The 19,120-nt window shown below is 42.9% G+C and overlaps 2 protein-coding genes across 2 annotated transcripts in view; both read right to left on the bottom strand.

Moving 5' to 3' along the window:
- Positions 1-172: 172 nt before the first annotated feature.
- LOC109486850 (GFP-like non-fluorescent chromoprotein) lies at positions 173-8,138 on the bottom strand. Its single transcript, XM_019790756.1, has 6 exons — positions 8,065-8,138; positions 7,433-7,525; positions 7,110-7,258; positions 6,644-6,743; positions 764-894; positions 173-500 (listed from the first exon to the last, which is right to left on the bottom strand). Exons 1-6 carry the CDS (start codon positions 8,065-8,067, stop codon positions 323-325), a joined length of 654 nt encoding a protein of 217 aa, XP_019646315.1. The 5' UTR covers positions 8,068-8,138; the 3' UTR covers positions 173-322.
- A 3,179-nt stretch (positions 8,139-11,317) lies between these two features.
- LOC109486746 (transmembrane protein 8A-like) overlaps positions 11,318-19,120 on the bottom strand; it is a 12,115-nt gene continuing 4,312 nt past the window's right edge. Inside the window, exons 5-13 of the mRNA XM_019790633.1 lie at positions 18,741-18,877; positions 17,838-18,121; positions 16,982-17,181; positions 16,322-16,534; positions 15,559-15,764; positions 14,845-14,999; positions 14,388-14,566; positions 13,660-13,920; positions 11,318-13,217 (exon numbers count right to left, since the gene is read on the bottom strand). Coding sequence (XP_019646192.1) covers positions 12,897-13,217; positions 13,660-13,920; positions 14,388-14,566; positions 14,845-14,999; positions 15,559-15,764; positions 16,322-16,534; positions 16,982-17,181; positions 17,838-18,121; positions 18,741-18,877 — 1,956 coding nt within the window. The 3' untranslated portion in view covers positions 11,318-12,896. The remainder of the gene's footprint in view (positions 13,218-13,659; positions 13,921-14,387; positions 14,567-14,844; positions 15,000-15,558; positions 15,765-16,321; positions 16,535-16,981; positions 17,182-17,837; positions 18,122-18,740; positions 18,878-19,120) is intronic.

Below are 19,120 nucleotides of genomic sequence, written 5' to 3'. Positions count from 1 at the left end.
AGCCTTTATTTCAAAGCCTAACGTCTCCAGATTGTTTCAAATTTGCCCAGTCACCATAGCTGTTAGTTAAGATAGGAAGCTTCTTTTTATCACATGTACAGTTGAGTGTTCAGTTTTGTAAGTTTCTTAGATATATGCAGGAAACTTTCCGTATTAAAATCGTGAATATCAAATTTCACAATAGTAAGAGTGTACAGCAGTTACAGGTGGTTGCCATTATAACATGTCATGCAGTATGTGCCATATTACTACCAGAAAATAATAGAGTGCAATCTATCTCAGGTTTAAAGCAAATACAATCCGTTGGGGCCGTGCAGGGCGCTCACTGCACCTCTGAGAACGCCTTTTGCCTCTCCTGTAGGCTGATCTCGGTCTTGGAGCCCGCGACCTCCAGCTGACGGAACACGAACATGGGCATGTTCCCCTTGACGCCCGCGGCCGGCCTGCCGAAGGTGCAGTTGGTCCGCACCATGGCACGGTAGGTGTCGCCGCTGCTGGTGCTGTCAAAGGAATCAATATACAGTTCAGCAGACGCCATCGTGAGAAAAGTAAAGCCTTTCTAGAATATCAACCCCTGTCACAAGTTTCAAATAACATGGCAGATGTCGCTTTTTCTCCCACAGAAATACAACTTTGTTTTCAAATTCATCAAGTTGCAATACACTCACTGATATCTTATTTACTGCCCTAGCCCTTTGAAACTACGCCTAAAAAAGTTGGCTTCATGCATGTTAACCGAATCAAATTCTACACCACGTCTTACCGGTAGGCCCAGTCAATGTTCTCGACCACGGTGTGATCGTCGACACTGGTCAGCTTCGCCACGGACCTATCCAGGGAGGCCAGGGAGTTGGTCATCACGGGTCCGCTGGCGGGAAAACCGCTGCCAACCAGCTGAAACGACCAAGAATTGAGGATTAGGCAAATTGTACTTACCATGAAGGATAATCCCAATTATACCTCACACGAACTATTTGGGTATATCATTTACCTTATGCAGTATTTCCTATGCTTATCGCTAGGTGGCGCACGTGTACAAAGCTCTAATCGCAAAGCATCACGGGATATCATGACGTAATGACATTGTTCGCCGCCATTTGACGACGTGCGAGAAAGAGTCTGTGCTGTTCACCATGGGTGGGCATTTTCAGCTACTTGGGAGCTGAAGAACAGCAAGGGTGGGAAGATATACCCAAATAGTTCGTGTGAGGTATAATTGGGATTATCCTTCATGGTAAGTACAATTTGCCTAATCCTCAATTATACCTGCACACTCCCTATTTGGGTATATCATTTACCTTATGCAGACTTCAGAGCCGTGGACAGCACAGCCTGGCCAAACGTGTGTTGGTTGTTGTCCCTCCTGTAGTACTTCAGGAAGGTAGACTCTCGTGACCAGTCCGCTGCATTCATGATGCTATGTAGAGACACCCCAGCAGCTGTAGCAGCTGAAGTGGATGCTCCTCGAGTGGAATGAGCTGAGAAAGTTGCTGTGTCAACACCTGCCGTGCCTAACACTGACTTAACCCACCTGGCCAGGGTCGCAGAACCAACTGGCCTGTGTGGTCTGCTGAACGATATGAACAACTTCTGCTCCCCCCCCCTTCTTTCCGAAGGGAAGAAGTCCGCCTTAGATATTCTTTCAGGTATGTGAAGGCACACAAGCGCCTGTCCTGCGGGAAGGCCGCCCAAAAACACTTTCTGGCAGGTTTCCCTGGTCTAGAAGTTTCAGCAGGGTAGGAATTGTCCAAGAAAACACCGTTTCTACATTTTTTTTTTTTTTTTTATGAATCTCAAGTCAAGCGCCGCTAAAGTCTGACCTCTGTCGGCTGACACCAATGCCGCTAGTGTTACCAACTTATGAAACAGCTGTTTCAAACTAAGACTATTAGCTTGGCAACAATGCAGAAGGTACTCTAGGACCCGACTGACGTCCCATGTTGAAACATATCTTGGACAAGGAGGACGTTTGTGAAACAGACCTCTCATCAGTTTGGACACTAGAGGGTGACTACCCACATTACAATGGTCTACTGGTAAGTGTACAGACGAGATCGCAGAACGAGCCACCCCAATTGACATACAATGTATAGCAGTAGTTCTGTCGGAACATCCATTCAAGATATTCTACTACGCTCTCTATAGAGCCGCAAACTGGATCAATCTTCCTTCTATCACACCAGCTGGCCCACTGAGCCCATGCTGACTGATACTGTCTAGAAGTGCTTTCTCTCCAAGCCGAGAGGATGAGGTCTGAAGCCCCTGCCGAAAGGCCCCGACCCTGCAACTGTCGCCTGATCTTGGCCACGCGGCAAGCATCAGATCTGGCAACAGCGGATGGGGTCTCCTGTTGTGCGGCAGGAACAGCAGATCCCAGCTCTGTGGCAGGAGAACCGGACTCTCGAACAACATGTTCAACACCTTGGGGTACCAAGCCTGAGACTCCCAAACTGGAGGTATCAAAATCACTATTGCTACGTCTGACTGGACTTTCCTCAGTACCTTGAACACTAGGCTGAAGCGGGGAAAGGCATGCGCTAGCCCCAGGTTGCCTCAGTGAATGTTTAGGCCATCCACCGACATGGCCTCTGGTTCTGGGCGCCAAGAGACATACTCCTTCAGCTGAGCGTTCATACGAGAAGCAAACAGATCTACTGTCAATGCATTGCCTGTCCAATTGTTCAATGACAGGAAAAACTGAGCGGTTCAGTTGCCACTCTACCTTGTCCAGAAAAAACCGGCGAACACTTGTCCGCTAGGGTGTTTGTCAATCCGGGAACGTGAGTTGCAGACAACGTCAGGCCTCTTTCCAGGGCCCACGACCACATCTCCAGGGCCAAGGCTGCCAAATCTGGCGACCTTGTTCCCCCCACGTGATTCACATATGCAACGGCTGTTGCGTTGTCCAGCCTTAGCAGATCATGCTGAGTATCTGCGCTCACAAAGCTTCTTAGCGCCAGGGAGGCCGCTTTCAATTCTAGTCAGTTGGTCACAGTGCATGCGCGCTTCTGTTTGCGACCAGCGCCCGCCTGTCTCCTGACCATAACAATGCGCGCCCCATCCTTCCAGTGAGGCATCCGTGCAAATTGTCAGGTTTGACGGAACAAAGACTTTACTTCGCGCACATGACCGATCCACCACTGTAGATCTTTTACTGCATCTGGGGTTAGACTGACTAAAGAGACAAAATTCTCTCGGCTTCTTTATGTCGAAAATTGAGAAGCTGTTGCAGAGCCCGGAAAAGTAAGGGCCTTGGAAGAATGGCTTGCTTGGCGGACTCTAACAGCCCCACCACGCTGGCTAGCTGTCTGATTCCTATCACCTCCTGTTCTAGAAGTGATAGGCAAGAACTCACTACCTTGTCTAACTTGTCTTCGGTTAGGTAAATTGTCAAAGTACGAGAATCGAGAACAAGGCCTAGGAAAATCGCTACCTGAGACGGTACCAACCGCGACTTCTCCAGGTTGAGAACAAACCGAGTTGCTCTAGAAGCTCTCTGCCTATAGCAATGTGCTCTAAGCATTGTTCCCTCGACCTTGCAATGATCGGTAAGTCGTCTAAGAAACTACTACTAGTAATCCAGGGGTCTCCCCAAGCAATGAAACAAGGGCGCTGCGCCTCTCAAAAAATTTTCAAATGTAGGGTCTTCTCTTCGTACTTTTGCTTGTGTTAGCTTGGCTAATTCGTGAAATTTTGCTGATTTGGGGGCCAAGCGGCGTCACTATGCCCATCGGTATTGTCTGACAAAAGTTGTAAAAAGGCGCTATTTGAATAACAATAGTCCACTTTGCTACACAAAATCAATGTGTTTGGTAAAATGTTGACACCCTGCTGGCATTTGAAAATCCTATTTTCATGTAAACAACGCTAATTTCTCCATGAAATACAGCCCAAACAGTCAGAGAATAGATTTTTAGGGGCTAGTATATGGCGATCGTAACGTGGAAAATCCCCTTTCAAAATTCGGCAACATGGAAGAAAAATAACTCACGAAAATCTTCCCTTCAAATGAGGAATCAGTGCTCCAACAAATTAAACATATAGAGAAGAACATTTCTTCTTTGTTGTGACCTTGTATTCAATCCATTTTTACGAGTTTTGGACACGTTTTCGTGGCCTTGAACATAGAAATGTGTAGCGCTCGGCACGAGGTCGGCCATCTTGTTTTCTTCAAATCTCCCGATATCTCGCGAGATTCAGTGAGACTTGGGCAAAAACACTGCAGTTTTGACCAAAACCGCTAGATGGCTAGGGTAGAATTACAGGTTTGTTGTTGTAGGGACGAAAAATGTAACCCTTTTAGTTTGAGGAGTACTTGTTGTAGCTATAGTTAAACTTTGAACGGTTGGACTTAGAAGTGCTCGAAGGGGCTGACTTATAAGCCTTACTCAAAGTGCGTCTAGCCTAATCGGCTGAATTAACCTTCTCCAAAAAGGTGTCTCCAAATTAAGAAGGGGAAGAATCTGAAGTTCCCGAGCAGGTCGCTACATTTTTGAGCGAGGACTTTACTCACAAATTTGGAGTTTAACTGCTGCCAACAACTACTCTACTAAAAGGTTAGCAGCCATGAGCATCTTATCCTGGCAATCACTAAAATTCTTATCAGTGTTTACGGTATCATGCTTGATCATATTAGCCACTACTGGGTCTAGAATCGGCGCCCGAAGTGCTAATTCAACATTAGGTGGAGTGGGAAAAGTTTTCCTTCCTCTCTTCACTAAGGGTTCGGACCATCCTCTAAACCCGATGCTGTTTGCAAAGCGATAGAATCGTCTTTGGTGTTTTTTGGGATCAGCTTCCTCTACTATGACTCAGTATAGACGTGAAATGTGTGGCAAGGACATGAAACAAGATATGAAACATGTCTTCAAGACCGATTTGCCCACCGGTTCCTCCAAATACTTATTTGAAGTTATTATCGTAGGGATTATCAAACGACAAGGAGTTACCTTCGTCAGAGTCAGAAAAAGGTGATTTTTTCCTTCCTCCGAACACTCTTCCACTTCAGAACCTGGATGCTCTCGCCGGAACCGACTACACCGGCTCGGCTGGTCGACGCTACCGCCCCGTCAACGTCCCGAGGTTGACGGGATGAACTGGACGCCTGAGGAAGTCCCAAGCTGGAACTGATCCACTGAAGAAAAGAGGCAGCGTCGAATCCAGGCGGGAAGGGTGTTTCTGATGGAGGTGGGGGTGGAGGAGACTATTCCCCACCAAGCTTCGGCACGGTCGGGGAGCCCAACTCCTCCGAGTCCGGAGGAAATTTAGGCCGGGGCGGCGGCAGCTCCGCGCCGTCTCCTTCCTTGACCGATGTTCCCGGTGCCAACGCCGAAGGGGCATTTCGCTCCCAAGTGGCGGATGTTCCCGGTGCCAACGCCGAAGGGGCATTTCGCTCCCAAACGGCGGAATGAGGTTGGAGTTCTTCTCTTTTTCCTCCGAACCTCCAGCTGTAGGAGCGGGGACTTTTCGTTCACCCGACTCCTCTTCCTCCTGTCCGGAGGCTTGTGCAGACACGCCTGTCTTTTCCACGGCCAGGAATTTTTCCTGACTAGCGTTGGGAAACAGGCCGCTTCTCTTGCCGTTACGACCCGTCTGGTCCTCCGAAAGGCTACCTGAATCGCCCTCGTGGGCAGAAGACTTCGTTTTATCCTTCTTTTTGGGCCTAACGCCGAAAGAAAATCCGAAAAAATAAGGAGTAGGGAAACGAACGTGCACCCCTCTGCGAACGCACAAGGAAAATGGCGGCGAACAATGTCATTACGTCATGATATCCCGTGATGCTTTGCGATTAGAGCTTTGTACACGTGCGCCACCTAGCGATAAGCATAGGAAATACTGCATAAGGTAAATGATATACCCAAATAGGGAGTGTGCAGGTATAATTCATTTTATTCAACACATCCCCATACCGAACGGCTTGATACTGTATGTCTGTGTGTCCTCAGTGATGCTGAAATTTTTAAAGTTTTACGTGCACCCGAAACATGCGAAAGAGCATCTTCAATAGTTGTGATCTATATATTAAACATCCGCCGAGTAATGCTTAGGCCAATATTACACTGGTGCCCGTAGTCCGTGTGAGACCAGGCAGGGCTCAGAAGTAGGGTGGGCACCGATAGTCGAGGTCAGAACTCGTACCAGGCATTAATATTTTTTTTATTTAAAAAATTCGGTAGGGGTCGTGGGGTGGTCCGGTGGGCATCAGAAATATGCCGTTCACTGCATATGATCAGTAATATAAAAAGATTGTCCCGGTGTACAGCCAGACATCGGGAGGGGTACTGTCGGGGTTATTACGGGGTATTTTGGTCACTGGGCCCGGATTAATTTTCACTCCCGGTCAAAGAAAATCCGGGGCCCGACCGAGCCCGAAAGGAGCCCGGCAGCCACAGTGGAGTCCCACGGTACCGCGTCTGATAGTGCAAAAAAACAGCCCGTTAACTTCTTGGCGGGGACATGTCTTTTCTGTGAACAATTGTTTACACAGCATACCTTTAAGTGAACTCTAGCCTTTATAATAAATAAGCCATACATCACATGATAAGGCATCAGCTAGGGTAGAACGTAACAAATTTCGATGAAATATACATGTAGGTAAATGTCACTTTATACTGTCAGGCAAATTTAAATTTCGGTGACCTACATGGAAGTCTCCTTTGATCTTGCCGCCCTCGTAGGTGTAACGATAATTGGCAGTCAGAACGGCGCCGTCCTCAAACTGCATGGTACGATGTTCGTTGTACCTGAAGAATACAGTCAAACACGAGATCTTTACCGGGTTCCTGAAGAGGCAGAGTGCGTCTCAAAAGCTTTCCAGAGCAGCAAATTTTTGCTGTGTGTATCGTTTAAAAACATTCGTCAAAAGGGACAAGTTATGGTAATCATACCCTTTGTAATAATGAAGGACGGAAAATGGAGTGTTGTTTTACTGGACAGGTTTCGTAGTAGTACTAGTAGTAGTAGTAGTAGTAGTAGTAGTAGTAGTAGTAGTAGTAGTAGTAGTAGTAGTAGTAGTAGTAGTAGGCATACTTCCCTCTCGAAAGATGGTTTAACGTATCCGTATTTAACAGGTTTAACGTACAACTAGCCAAAAGACGTGTCCGACCTACCCTCCGTCCTTGATGGCGGCCTGGTAAGGCGACGGTCCGCTGGGGAAGGGCAGGTACTGGTAGAACCCGTACCCCAGATGTGGGCCCACGATGAGCGGGGAGAAGGCCAGGCCACCTTTGGTGGACTTCACACGGGTCTCCACGGACCCCTGTAAAGGAGGAAAATGTTTCGTAAGACTTTATGTGACACCGTGAAAATGGGAAAACGATATGCTCTTAAAAATGGTATGAAAAACTACGTAAGAAGAAAATGCAAGGGAAAGCGTGGTCACATGAAACGTCACATGCTGTTACAGGTGTAGTATACTGCAGAGCGCACTTACGTCTTTCGGGTTGCCGCTACCGCCTCCCACCATATCAAACTCCAAACCGTTGATGGAGCCATGGATGTGCAAGTCGTGGCTTGTCGGGAGAGACTGAAATGAAAGTGCATGTACATGCCATCAATATACGAACGGCTAAACAAGCAAACGATCTAACAAGAGATGTAACAAGCAAAAGGAGTTTACGTATAGGGCACTATGGAAGACGTGTATGGCTCTGGGTGGACGGAGAAAGTGCAAAGCCAGGGAGACGATTATAAAGCGGAAAGAAAGAAGAAAAGTAGCGCGATGTAGTCATGGCAAGCTTGTAAAGAATGTCATGGACAAATTTCGATCGATTTGGGAGTAAAGAAGAGCTGGATCTGTAGGGCTTGGAGAAACAACGCAATGTAACCAGGTAAAAAGAACAAGTATATATAGACTGCAAAGGGGCAGTAGTATCTTCGGGAAGATGAGTTACTGAAGATAATTTCCGACAAATTTTCAGGATTGGAAAACAGAGAAATTGAAATTTAGAAACCTATATTTCGCCTCCAAGAAACTTGCAACTACAGCTCATCCCAGTTTGATGTCAACGAACAAGAATTAATATGTTTAAAAACAACAGCACATGGCTGAATGAAATGACTCACCATGATTGCGCTGATTGGCGACGATGTGAAGACGGATGTCGTCTGGAAAATTGAGAGAACTCTGAAAGTACAGCTTCTCGCAGTCAGTGAGCTGCAGTCCTGCAGACGGTCTATTTATTCATTTTTTTCAAAAAGGGGAGGAGTTTTAGAAACAATGCATGGGAGAATCAGGTGAGAATCACATGAGTATCATGTGAAAAAATCCTTTTCAGCAACTGCAATTAAATGTAATTATAAAATATACATCATTCGATAAGAGACCATGGTGGAATAATGCGGTAGTCATGTCTTCAAGAAGGGGGAGGAACTTTGAAAACAATGCCCGTAGGGAATATCAGGTGAGAATCACATGAGTATCATGTGAAAAAGTCCTGTTCAACAACTGCGTGTAACCTTTAAAAAAACATAAATCCATCAATGAAACCTAGATGTGTCAGCCAACGCCTGAGGGTGATCCGGATCGAGCCGGATCTACTCGGCTCGCGATCCGGACAATTCTATCCTAGTGGGAAAAGTGCCATATATAGAGTTTGTCAGACTCTTTTTATTTAATTTCAGTGAAAGAAATTTCTTTTATTCATGCATCAGCATTTCTGTATAGTTTCCGTCGCTAGAAAATCCTCCAAAACGTCCAAATGGGCATGGGTTTCCATCATTGTTTTGGCAACCATCGAAACGTGCTTGGTGCACGGGACCCAGGTCCGTCCAAATAGAAGATACTATCATTGAGCCTCAAAAAAAGGAAACAAAGAAAGAAAGACAGAAAATTAAACATTCGGCCTTTGCTGTCAACGTGTCATGTTGCACGAAGCCATAGCAATAATTATGTTCCAAAGTTTTTCAACAGCCGTTGTCTATTTTATTCCAATAGACGTCTTTTTCCCACTTCAATGCTTCCAGGGGGTTTGGATAGCAAAGAAAAGATAGATTGTTAGGTATCTTGCGTCCCCGCAAGCGGTTTTACAGACTTCGGATGTACGTGCTTAAAAAAGTTGCATAGCTGTACAGCTGTTTCTTTAGGACCAGGTTCTACGTATACATTAAATGTGATACTGCAGTTAAGCCTCAAATAATGAAACAGGTACGGTCTTTGAGTTCCGGATATGTTCCGTGTTGCATTTTGCTTGAAGATGTAATAATACCAAGTGGCTGTGTCTTCGGTGCGGTTTGAGCTGAAAACCATATTTTCAGACGATATAGTCAAGCTGACAGGGTCAATTAAATAAGATCTTTTGCAAAAAAAGCCTTTTCAGAGATTGATTTTTGCTGCAATGATTGTTCCATTGCATAGAAACATTGACAAGGTAAGCAATTAAAGTTCTTGAAATGTTCTGGAACAAGGTGTGAAGGTCGTTCAGTCACGAGACACAACAAAAGTAGGTCACCGACCTTAAGGCCAGTTACTAGAGTGGCCGCTTGTGACTCTTTTTGCAGGAAAATTCTTGAAACATTTTGAAATTTTTGGCTGAGCCTGCTCTCCCAACAATTTTAACTGTTTTCATGAAGAATTACATTCCAAAATTATGAAAATTACGGGATTTTGGACCTTCACTTTTTAAAAATTGTTATGGTGTATGGCTATCATGCCATTTTTGTAATCCTTGAAATATAGCAGACTTTTGAAATGTATGCAAAAATGTACGGCTGTTTCTTTCGGACCAGGTTCTACGTATACATTAAATGTGATACTGCAATTAAGCCTCAAAAAATGAAACAGGTACGGTCTTTGAGTTCCGGATATGTTCCGTGTTGCATTTTGCTTGAAGATGTAATAATACCAAGTGGCTGTGTCTTCGGTGCGGTTTGAGCTGAAAACCATATTTTCAGACGATATAGTCAAGCTGACAGGGTCAATTAAATAAGATCTTTTGCAAGAAAAAGCCTTTTCAGAGATTGATTTTTGCTGCAATGATTGTTCCATGGCATAGAAACATTGACAAGGTAAGCAATTAAAGTTCTTGAAATCATGTGAGAATCATGTGAGAAATTCTTAACAGATTACTGCAATTAACATGTTACATTTTGTAAAAAGACAAAGAACGGAGACAGGTATCTGCAGAACAACGCCTCAAGGTGTTCTTCATGACGTCAATACTGACCTAGATAACGTTCACATCACACAAGCCCTTATTATGTAACAAGAATTCTGAGATCTCAGACCTCCGTGAAATATCTACATCTTGTGAGATGGTGACTGTATCCTCTTCTCATTCACCATGATGGTGTCTACAAATCTTTATTTATTGTGCATGGGAAACAACACCAGCTGCCATGTAACGAAAAACACCCGTGAAACAGTAGCGCAACCCATGGCCAGATGTAGACGTGATTAATGACTTTCTCCCTCTTGGAAGACTAAATCCAGCCATATCCATTACAACCTGTCCTAATGGCCATGTGGAAACAGACACACACACGAACGCGCGCACACACACACACACAAACACACACACACACACATGACACAGATTTACCAAGGTTTGATTTTAAACCTCTAAGTTGAGATGCACGTTCAGAACACGATTGCAAAATAACCATGAACAATGTTTGATTTTGATGCTGAAAAATGCATTTCATTACAAAAAACCGTTTCAGTTTTTCAGCTGTGTCTTCGGTGCGGTTTGAGCTGAAAACCTTATTTTCAGACGATATAGTCAAGCTGACAGGGTCAATTAAATAAGATCTTTTGCAAAAAAAGCCTTTTCAGAGATTGATTTTTGCTGCAATGATTGTTCCATTGCATAGAAACATTGACAAGGTAAGCAATTAAAGTTCTTGAAATGTTCTGGAACAAGGTGTGAAGGTCGTTCAGTCACGAGACACAACAAAAGTAGGTCACCGACCTTAAGGCCAGTTACTAGAGTGGCCGCTTGTGACTCTTTTTGCAGGAAAATTCTTGAAACATTTTGAAATTTTGGGCTGAGCCTGCTCTCCCAACAATTTTAACTGTTTTCGTGGAGAATTACGATTTCCAAAATTATGAAAATTACGGGATTATGGACCTTCACTTTTTAAAAATTGTTATGGTGTATGGCTATGCCATTTTTGTAATCCTTGAAATATAGCAGATTTTTTAAATGTATGCAAAAATGCAAATTTAGCTACACATTGAATTGGCCTGAAATTCAATGTCAGAAATTTAACTGACATAGTATTGTCTCGTGAATATTGAAATTTTGTTACAACAAATATTTGTTACATTTCCTGCTTCTGTGATGTTGACTTTGCGAAAAGATGACACACAATATAAGACTGACGTTAGAGGTATCATTTAGTTCAAAAAAGTGCAAACCTACATTGATTTTGTTCACAAACAACTGCATATATTTCATCACTTACAGAATATGTACATCAATTACACAAACATGCTCTTCAATCACCTAATGATCAAATACTAGTAGATAAAATTAGCAGCAAGTATACAGTCATATTCCCAACTTGCGATTAGAATACAAAAGTCCGTAACATGACACATTTAATTCTAGTAATACCTACATTTGTATCAAATTGTTACCATATTTCCAGACACTGTACAGAATGGATGATACTGAACAGCAATTTCATGTTGAGAAGTCACTGTTACATTGCACAAAGTTAGATGTGACAACAACTTTGTTACACAGCATTTACTTTCTAACCATAGTTAAATCAATTGTTGATAGATTATATACAGCAGGTTTGTCACAATATTTACAATCCAACTTGTCTTAACACTGCTATTTACAGACATATAAATTGATTGTAATTTTTTCAGGTTGATACTATACATTAATTTACTTTTCATCCATTTCTGCTCTTCCCTAATTTTTATGTGAATTTAAGTTATTATATTTCCTATTCAAGTCCATCCAAGGTCATTCCTAAATGCAGATAAGGTTGGTTTTACAAATGCTTATAAGACAAATCTAAAAACAGAATACTTACAAATTCCCTTCAACAATATGTACACTCTGCTTTTCACGACAGATACATTGTACATCTTTAAAACAAATTAAGTAACATACTACAGTCAAACCTGGCCAGCCAACCACCTCCTATCATAGACCACATTAACTGTCTTACCAAAACAGCAACCACTTTTTTGCAGACCCCATCTTCAAAATCAACCCTAATCGACAACCAAAATTGATGATGATTGGGAAAATCAGTGAAGAGTTATTGTTCATAGCATAAATTGAACCAGTGAGAGCTATGACATAGAAAAATGCAAGCATTTTATGGCTGTTTTTAGGAAAAGACAACTTGCCCAAAAACCACATTTGTTTGTTAGACAAATGTGGCCCTGGTGGTTAAACAATGCTTTACTGAAATTCTATTTACCTGACAACAGTGTTTATAAACACAAGGTTTGACTGCAGTACATAAATTCACCACTGAATCCAAATGTAGATTTATAATTGTACTGTCTCGTTCATGAAACAAGACAATTCTGGTAAAATCCCCTGTACGTGGCTTATACTAGCTTGGATATAAAATGACCAATGGAACACAATACAGTATTTTGTGTCATAACTAATCTTGACCTAAATGTCAGACAGTCTTCTACATATGACATCATATGAATACCAAGTTACCAACAGACAGTAAAAAAAACAGTATAATACATATAAAAATTGAGACATCTCAGACAAATAATTTCAAGAATGTCTCACCCTGATTTTCCTGGTGACTGCAGCTCCATGTGCATAGCCAAACATAACATTAACCATATGAAAAAAAAACCATTGTATTATACATAGACAGTTGCCTGTACAGTTAACCTTTTGCAAGCCAACTTACAGACATAGCACTACAAATGTGGCACACAGGGGACACCCACAGTGTGCTAAGTGTTACTCCATATTGTCCAGCATACTGTCCGCGGCTGAGTATGATCTCAGCTCCGGGACGTAGTCGGCTGACACATCTAACAGCTCCTCTGATTGGTCATTGCTAGCAGGAGCAGTCTTCTTTCTCCTAGATGGTAGAACGAGGGGAACACAGCCGGATATACACACGTGCCACAGACTGTGCAGGTAGGCATAGTTTCTCTCTGTCTCGAAGAAAGCGTAGGTGACCAGGCCAGTACCGGCCAGGATTGTACCCGGGAGCAGATAGAACAGGATGCGCCTGACTGATGGGTACATCTTCTTCCTCTTGCGACACTGCAGAATCTAGGGGGAGAGCGGTAGAGACAATGTTATGACAGCTTAGCCAGAGCCCTGAAGTCTAAGTATGCTGTTTAAAGATTGACTATTACCTAAATAAATAATGGTAATACATGTTTTTTATTGGTTTTGCTGCTTAACACACACAGCCATGGCATGGTGGCCGAGCTAGCCTGTAGCTATTACAAAAGGCTTGCTTTAACTGTAATATGTGATTGTGTAAATCTTACAATATGAAAATAAAGCAGTTAAAAATGATACGGAAATTCAGGATTGCTGGTTTCTTGTGTTCTATTCTATTGTAAAAGGACAAATGCTCAGGTCATGTAATTGGTGGCACAACATATCAAGCTAGTTACATTTTGGCTGCTTTCCTGGCAACATCTTTCTTTCTTTTGCAGGTTTGGGGAAATGCAACACAACAAGAAGATATCTGAGCAAAACTCACCCAGGAGATGAGCACGACCACAGCCAGCACACCCACGGGTACAGCAAACACCCACAAACCGTGGGCGTCATACTGTACCCCAGCTGACACCCCCAGCGCCCCCGCCATGTGGGCCAGTCCACGCCACGGCTCCGGCAGCTTTGCCATGGCAACCAGCGTGACCACAAAGGACATGACGGAGGCGAAGAAGTCACAGAAGGACAGGAGGCTGTACTTAGTCAGGCAGTAGCGCACTGTCTGCTCATCACAGGCATGGTAGAACTGGGAGGGGAGCAAGGAAAGCTGTTCATACATTTCTGAAAGCTATCCAAGAAAATGTGCTACGAAATGGCTGTAAATGTCAATATCAGACAGATTTCCTCATCCAGAATATTTTTTGTTTTGACCCCTTGAAATTGCATTTGATGCCATTTAGGACTGATTTTATGGGAAAACCACAACGGTTAATGTAAACTGTTCTTACCGACATGTCACTTCTGACGGTACCAATTTTACAATGTCACAATGGGAGCGAAGGTAAATGTGGCTGGGTCTCATTTAAAGGCAGTGACCAATTGTAAGTATTTTGTGGACAGAAACTGAGTTGATAAGAATCAAAGGTCTTACAGAATAACACTTGGCTTGGAGCACTTACATAAACCTGACATGTTGCAATACATAACAGCATAGGGGATCACAAAGACCTGAGATTAAACTACAACTGTCACCAAAATAAGAAGTGCTCTTACAGTGGAGAAGAACATGTTGAAGGTGTAGACCAGGGCGGCCACGTAGAACTTCCTGTAGATAGCCACACAGATGGCCGGAATGAACATGAGGTTACTCAGGGTCAGCAGCAGGACACGGGTCAGCTTGTTGTCGTAGGACAAGGAATTAGTTCCATCAGTACAGCCCCAGCCTGCCCAGGCTGGAAGGTAAAAGAACAGAACTTAAAAATAGGTTTCAACTGTAATTTCCAACACATAAAATTGGACGTACCCATGTTTTGAACTGTTCAACTCCAGCTACATTTCTAAAAAAACACAACTCAGAAACAATACACGACAAAAGTGTAAATAGACAACCTTTCAACACAAGATACTCCTTATTCCCACACATCAATGACTGGCTTATGCCAATGGCCAAGGGTTGAGATGAGGACCTTTTCTTGCATGACAACACACTGATAAAGACTTTAAGACATACCATCTTCACAGGAGCAGGCAGCATAGAAGAAGACACCACTGTAGTAGGTGTGGCATACTCCATTCTGTCCACAGTCATTGATACACGGCGTGATCTCTGTCCTCAGCTCCAGTGAACTGGTCAGGTTAGAACAGTTCACCTCTACACTGTCATTACTACAAAACAAAACAAGATGATCCTTTCAACTTGATGCTACATTGTAGTTCTATGTTTGCATATTTCTGGGCCCTTGTTTGCTTTATGACTCTTTACAAACATTTTGATGGGATGAATTTTCAGTGAGTTGCTGACAGTAACTTTTTGTCTGAAATCAAATGTATTCTAATGTAAACATTTCATGGATGAAGTCAAAATAAAGTACTTTCAAATTTTACAGCAAATTGCTTAAGCAAGAGTTTATAATTCCTACATACAAAAAGCGTAGTGGCACAGGTGAATCGAAAATAACCATCCTGTTAGTTAAACATCAACAGAATACTTCCTCTGTCTCCAATAAGGTGCGTGACTTTTGGATATAAATATTCTTATTCCTATTTTCATGGTGTTCTCATAATGCGAAATCATCGCACCGCAAATAAGTGTTTTGTATCATTGTGCAAAATGAAATCACTGAAAAAGAACTTGCAGTACATGTGTAATTGATAGGTGAAAATCACCTACCCAAGACAAAACCCAAGGCAATTATCTCAAAACATTTTGGCAACAATATCATACCTCAGAACAGAGACATTCCAGCAGGTTTTGTCCAGAGTTAGGTACCACACTCCTGGTTCTGGGAATGGGAAATACCAGGTGTGGTCTTCTGTGGTGCTGTTGGCCACCAGCTCATGGTCAGCTTCACAGTTAACCTTGGAGTCATCCTGACCGGGGGGAGCTCCGACCCGGTAACACAGACGTACACTGACAACCAGGTCAGGGTCCTGTGACATGGACAACACAACTTGTTAGTGGCAACATGCATCTATAATAATTCAAACTTTCAACTTACTTCCAGATGTGTGGTATGTGGGAAGGTGCACTACAATATTATCTATTACCCATATCCTACGTGATCCTTCTTACTAAGTAAGTTTAGATTAGATAATTAAATGTAACGCAGTCATCTTGCAGTTTCAACAAACTCTAGGAAAGCCGTGTAAGGCACTTACCAGAAATATCATGTCATTTTGTACAAAAGTAGTAACAGCCATTAACATATATTTGTCAGTTTACACATTATCTCCCACTTTGAAAAACTGTGTGTTTGTGAGATCTCTACTGCAAACACCCCCCAGTTATGTGCATTTCATATAGGTGTTGTATTTTAATGGGGGACATTGCATTGGATACCTGTTTGGATACAGTTTTTCAGGGTGGCAGATACATGTGACCTGGTAGAATATACAGTGTACAATGTAGTGTGCCATGCGACACCTTTAACAAGTGGATCAACTTTTATATAAGTGCCATGATAACTTTTCAGAAAACCAAGACTCACAGGACTCCGTATGTCCAGTCCTATGTTCAGGGTTCCCCCTGTGTCCTCCACTGGTAGAACCTGGAAGCTGAACACACTGAGCCTGTCTGACTCTGGTACACCTGGGTCTAGTTCATCTAAGACAAACGATGTCTGGAAGGCGTAAGGACTCTTAAACCTCTGGAGCCAATGGATGACTGGACACTGGTCAGTCAATGTGTTTTGTGAAGTAAGCTGCGGAAATCAAGGACACAACATTAGAACTTGAATAATCCAGAGAAAATTTCAGCAGAACAAAGATATATTCATATCTTTTGTATTATTCACATCCTTCATATTGAGGTGAGAAAAAGCCGTTAACTTATACAAAGTAAGACCATACTGACTTAATTACTAATATGTAGGGCTTGAATAACACTTGCTTTCTCCACCAAGTCTTCTAAACTCAAAGATGTGAAAGAACAAAAATGTAGAATTTATTCCTTGTGTTTTGTGTGTTCAGTTATTTCTTCAGCCTTCCTGACCACTCAGATTTCATAATGAAGGCAACTTTTTTTTGTCCAACTTTTTTCTTGCACACTCGCATCAGTTTTGGATTACCCAGAGGATGTCATCCATATAATCAAATCAGTTAGCCTAATACAGGTAATCTGAACAGTATATAAAGTCAACAAAGTTCACCTCAATATGTGTGGATTTAGCCAGGGCCCTTTGAAACCTGTGCTTCTTCTTGATGGGGAGTTCTCGGGCCATGGCTGCCATGGGAGCCTCGTGGGTAGATACTTTCTTCAACAGATGACTGTGTGAAGGAAGGCTGGTGTTCACCTGTTCCAGGTGACTCTCTCCTGTTTCATCTAAATAGTCTAGGGGTTTGTCACAAGCTGAAACATACAAAAGACAGGGACATATAAACAGAGACAAATGTACCATTGCAGGGGGTATTGTAAAGTGCCTGGTTTGTTCTGCATCTGCAGGAAGCAGTGATTACACCATCAGTATGTTGTGTCAGCATGTGGCAGTGTTCTAGCAGCCTGAATTTTTTTTTCGTCAGCTCAATTTTTTTTACATAACATCATGTTGAGCTTGATCACCAAAGGTGTGAGGCAATCCTAGGGGTCCTAGGAAACTTTTGAAATCTTCACCCCCTGAAATCCTATTTCCTACATTTTGAAGGGCGAATTTTGCTGGCAGACTAAGTAAGACAGTAAGACATCTTGAGCCACATAGTTCCTGTTTACAAGTTTCGTTCAGTCCGTTCCTCCTTAGACTCAGTTCCTTGACCTTGTAGTGTCGAGTGGCAAGAATTGCAAGGAAAGGCACTGTCAGTATGATGAGTGGGGAAAGGGGAGTATTGTATAGGCAGGGAGTAGCTAGGAAAGTGAGTTGAGGTGCAGGTGTTGGAAGATGTGTGCGTCTCTGTTGCTTATTGTGTTGGTTACATGTTTTGTCAGATCCAGAAGTTGGTAGTTTTGAGAGTCTAATATATGCATTGGGTGTGATTTTGTAAGGTGTAACCATCAACCTACTTGTTACCTACCTGTTACTTCAACTTCAATATTGAAGCTGACAGTTAGGTTGCCTGGCAACCGTGTCACTTCCAGGTAATACCAGGTGCTCTGGATGGGCGGGGTGTCGCTATGGATACTGCAGTCCTCCTCCATGGTGGAACAATTGACACTGTTCTCTTCACTGCCAGGCAATGGTAGTGATGCAGGTTTGAGGAGTAGGATAATAGGACAGCCGACTGTGGAGTTCACAGGCAACTGTTGGCAATCACTGATGGTGACTTGGACACTCAACGTGTTGGTGGGAACAAAGTACCTGTAGGAACATATCAAATTAGAAAGTGGTATTACACCTGGTATAAAAAAATGTATATTTCTTAGTGGCAAATGTGCAGATCTTGACACATTGGCAACACAAAATATCATCAGTGTTTGATATAAACTAAGGGTTTAATTTGTTGTCCATCTGGCAATTCTAAATTTCTCCCTGCTGCCTAACCCAGTGACCAATACAAATTTGATGCTGCTGCCTAACCCAGTGACCAATACAAATTTGGTGCTGCTGCCTAACCCAGTGACCAATACAAATTTGATGCTGCTGCCTAACCCAGTGACCAATACAAATTTGGTGCTGATGCCTAACCCAGTGACCAATACAAATTTGGTGCTGCTGCCTAACCCAGTGACCGATACAAACTTGGTGCTGCTGCCTAACCCAGTGACCGATACAAACTTGGTGCTGATGCCTAAACCAGTGACCAATACAAATTTGGTGCCTAAAAGCTACCTGAGCTGGCTGTAGATTAAGTAAGCATAAAGACTACTGTTACACAAATCTTGGCCCACAAGTGACCCATGAGATGTACAACTGAAAAAAAAAAAACAGTACCGGTAACAGAGTAACAGGTCTATGAAAAGACAAAAGGTGGCCTCACCTAAAGCCAGCTATGTCGCTTCCTGATGATGGCATCTTGTAATAGAGTGCACCTCGGTCAGACAGTACAGGTATTTCATCCAGGTACACAGTGGTATGGATCATACCAAGCATGTAGGTACAAGACACTGTCAGGTCCTGTTGGCAACATACATGTGCTGTAGTCAGATTATTAACTATTAATGATCCATGCTACTAATGGCAATTCTAGTAGTACCAGTAACAAATATTTTATACATACCGTAATATGCCAGGAATGCCCCTCACATGATACCACATTTTGAATGAAATATAAAACAAAAAATGACAATGAGTTCCTGAACAGTTTTCAGTGTGTGTGTATTCATACTTCCTAAATTCTGAGTGGTCCCAGTAAAATTT

The sequence above is a fragment of the Branchiostoma belcheri genome, unplaced genomic scaffold, assembly GCF_001625305.1.
Source record: "Branchiostoma belcheri isolate BF01 breed outbred unplaced genomic scaffold, Haploidv18h27 scaffold83, whole genome shotgun sequence".
Classification (NCBI taxonomy): domain Eukaryota; kingdom Metazoa; phylum Chordata; class Leptocardii; order Amphioxiformes; family Branchiostomatidae; genus Branchiostoma; species Branchiostoma belcheri.
This window is presented reverse-complemented; position numbering and strand designations above follow the sequence as displayed.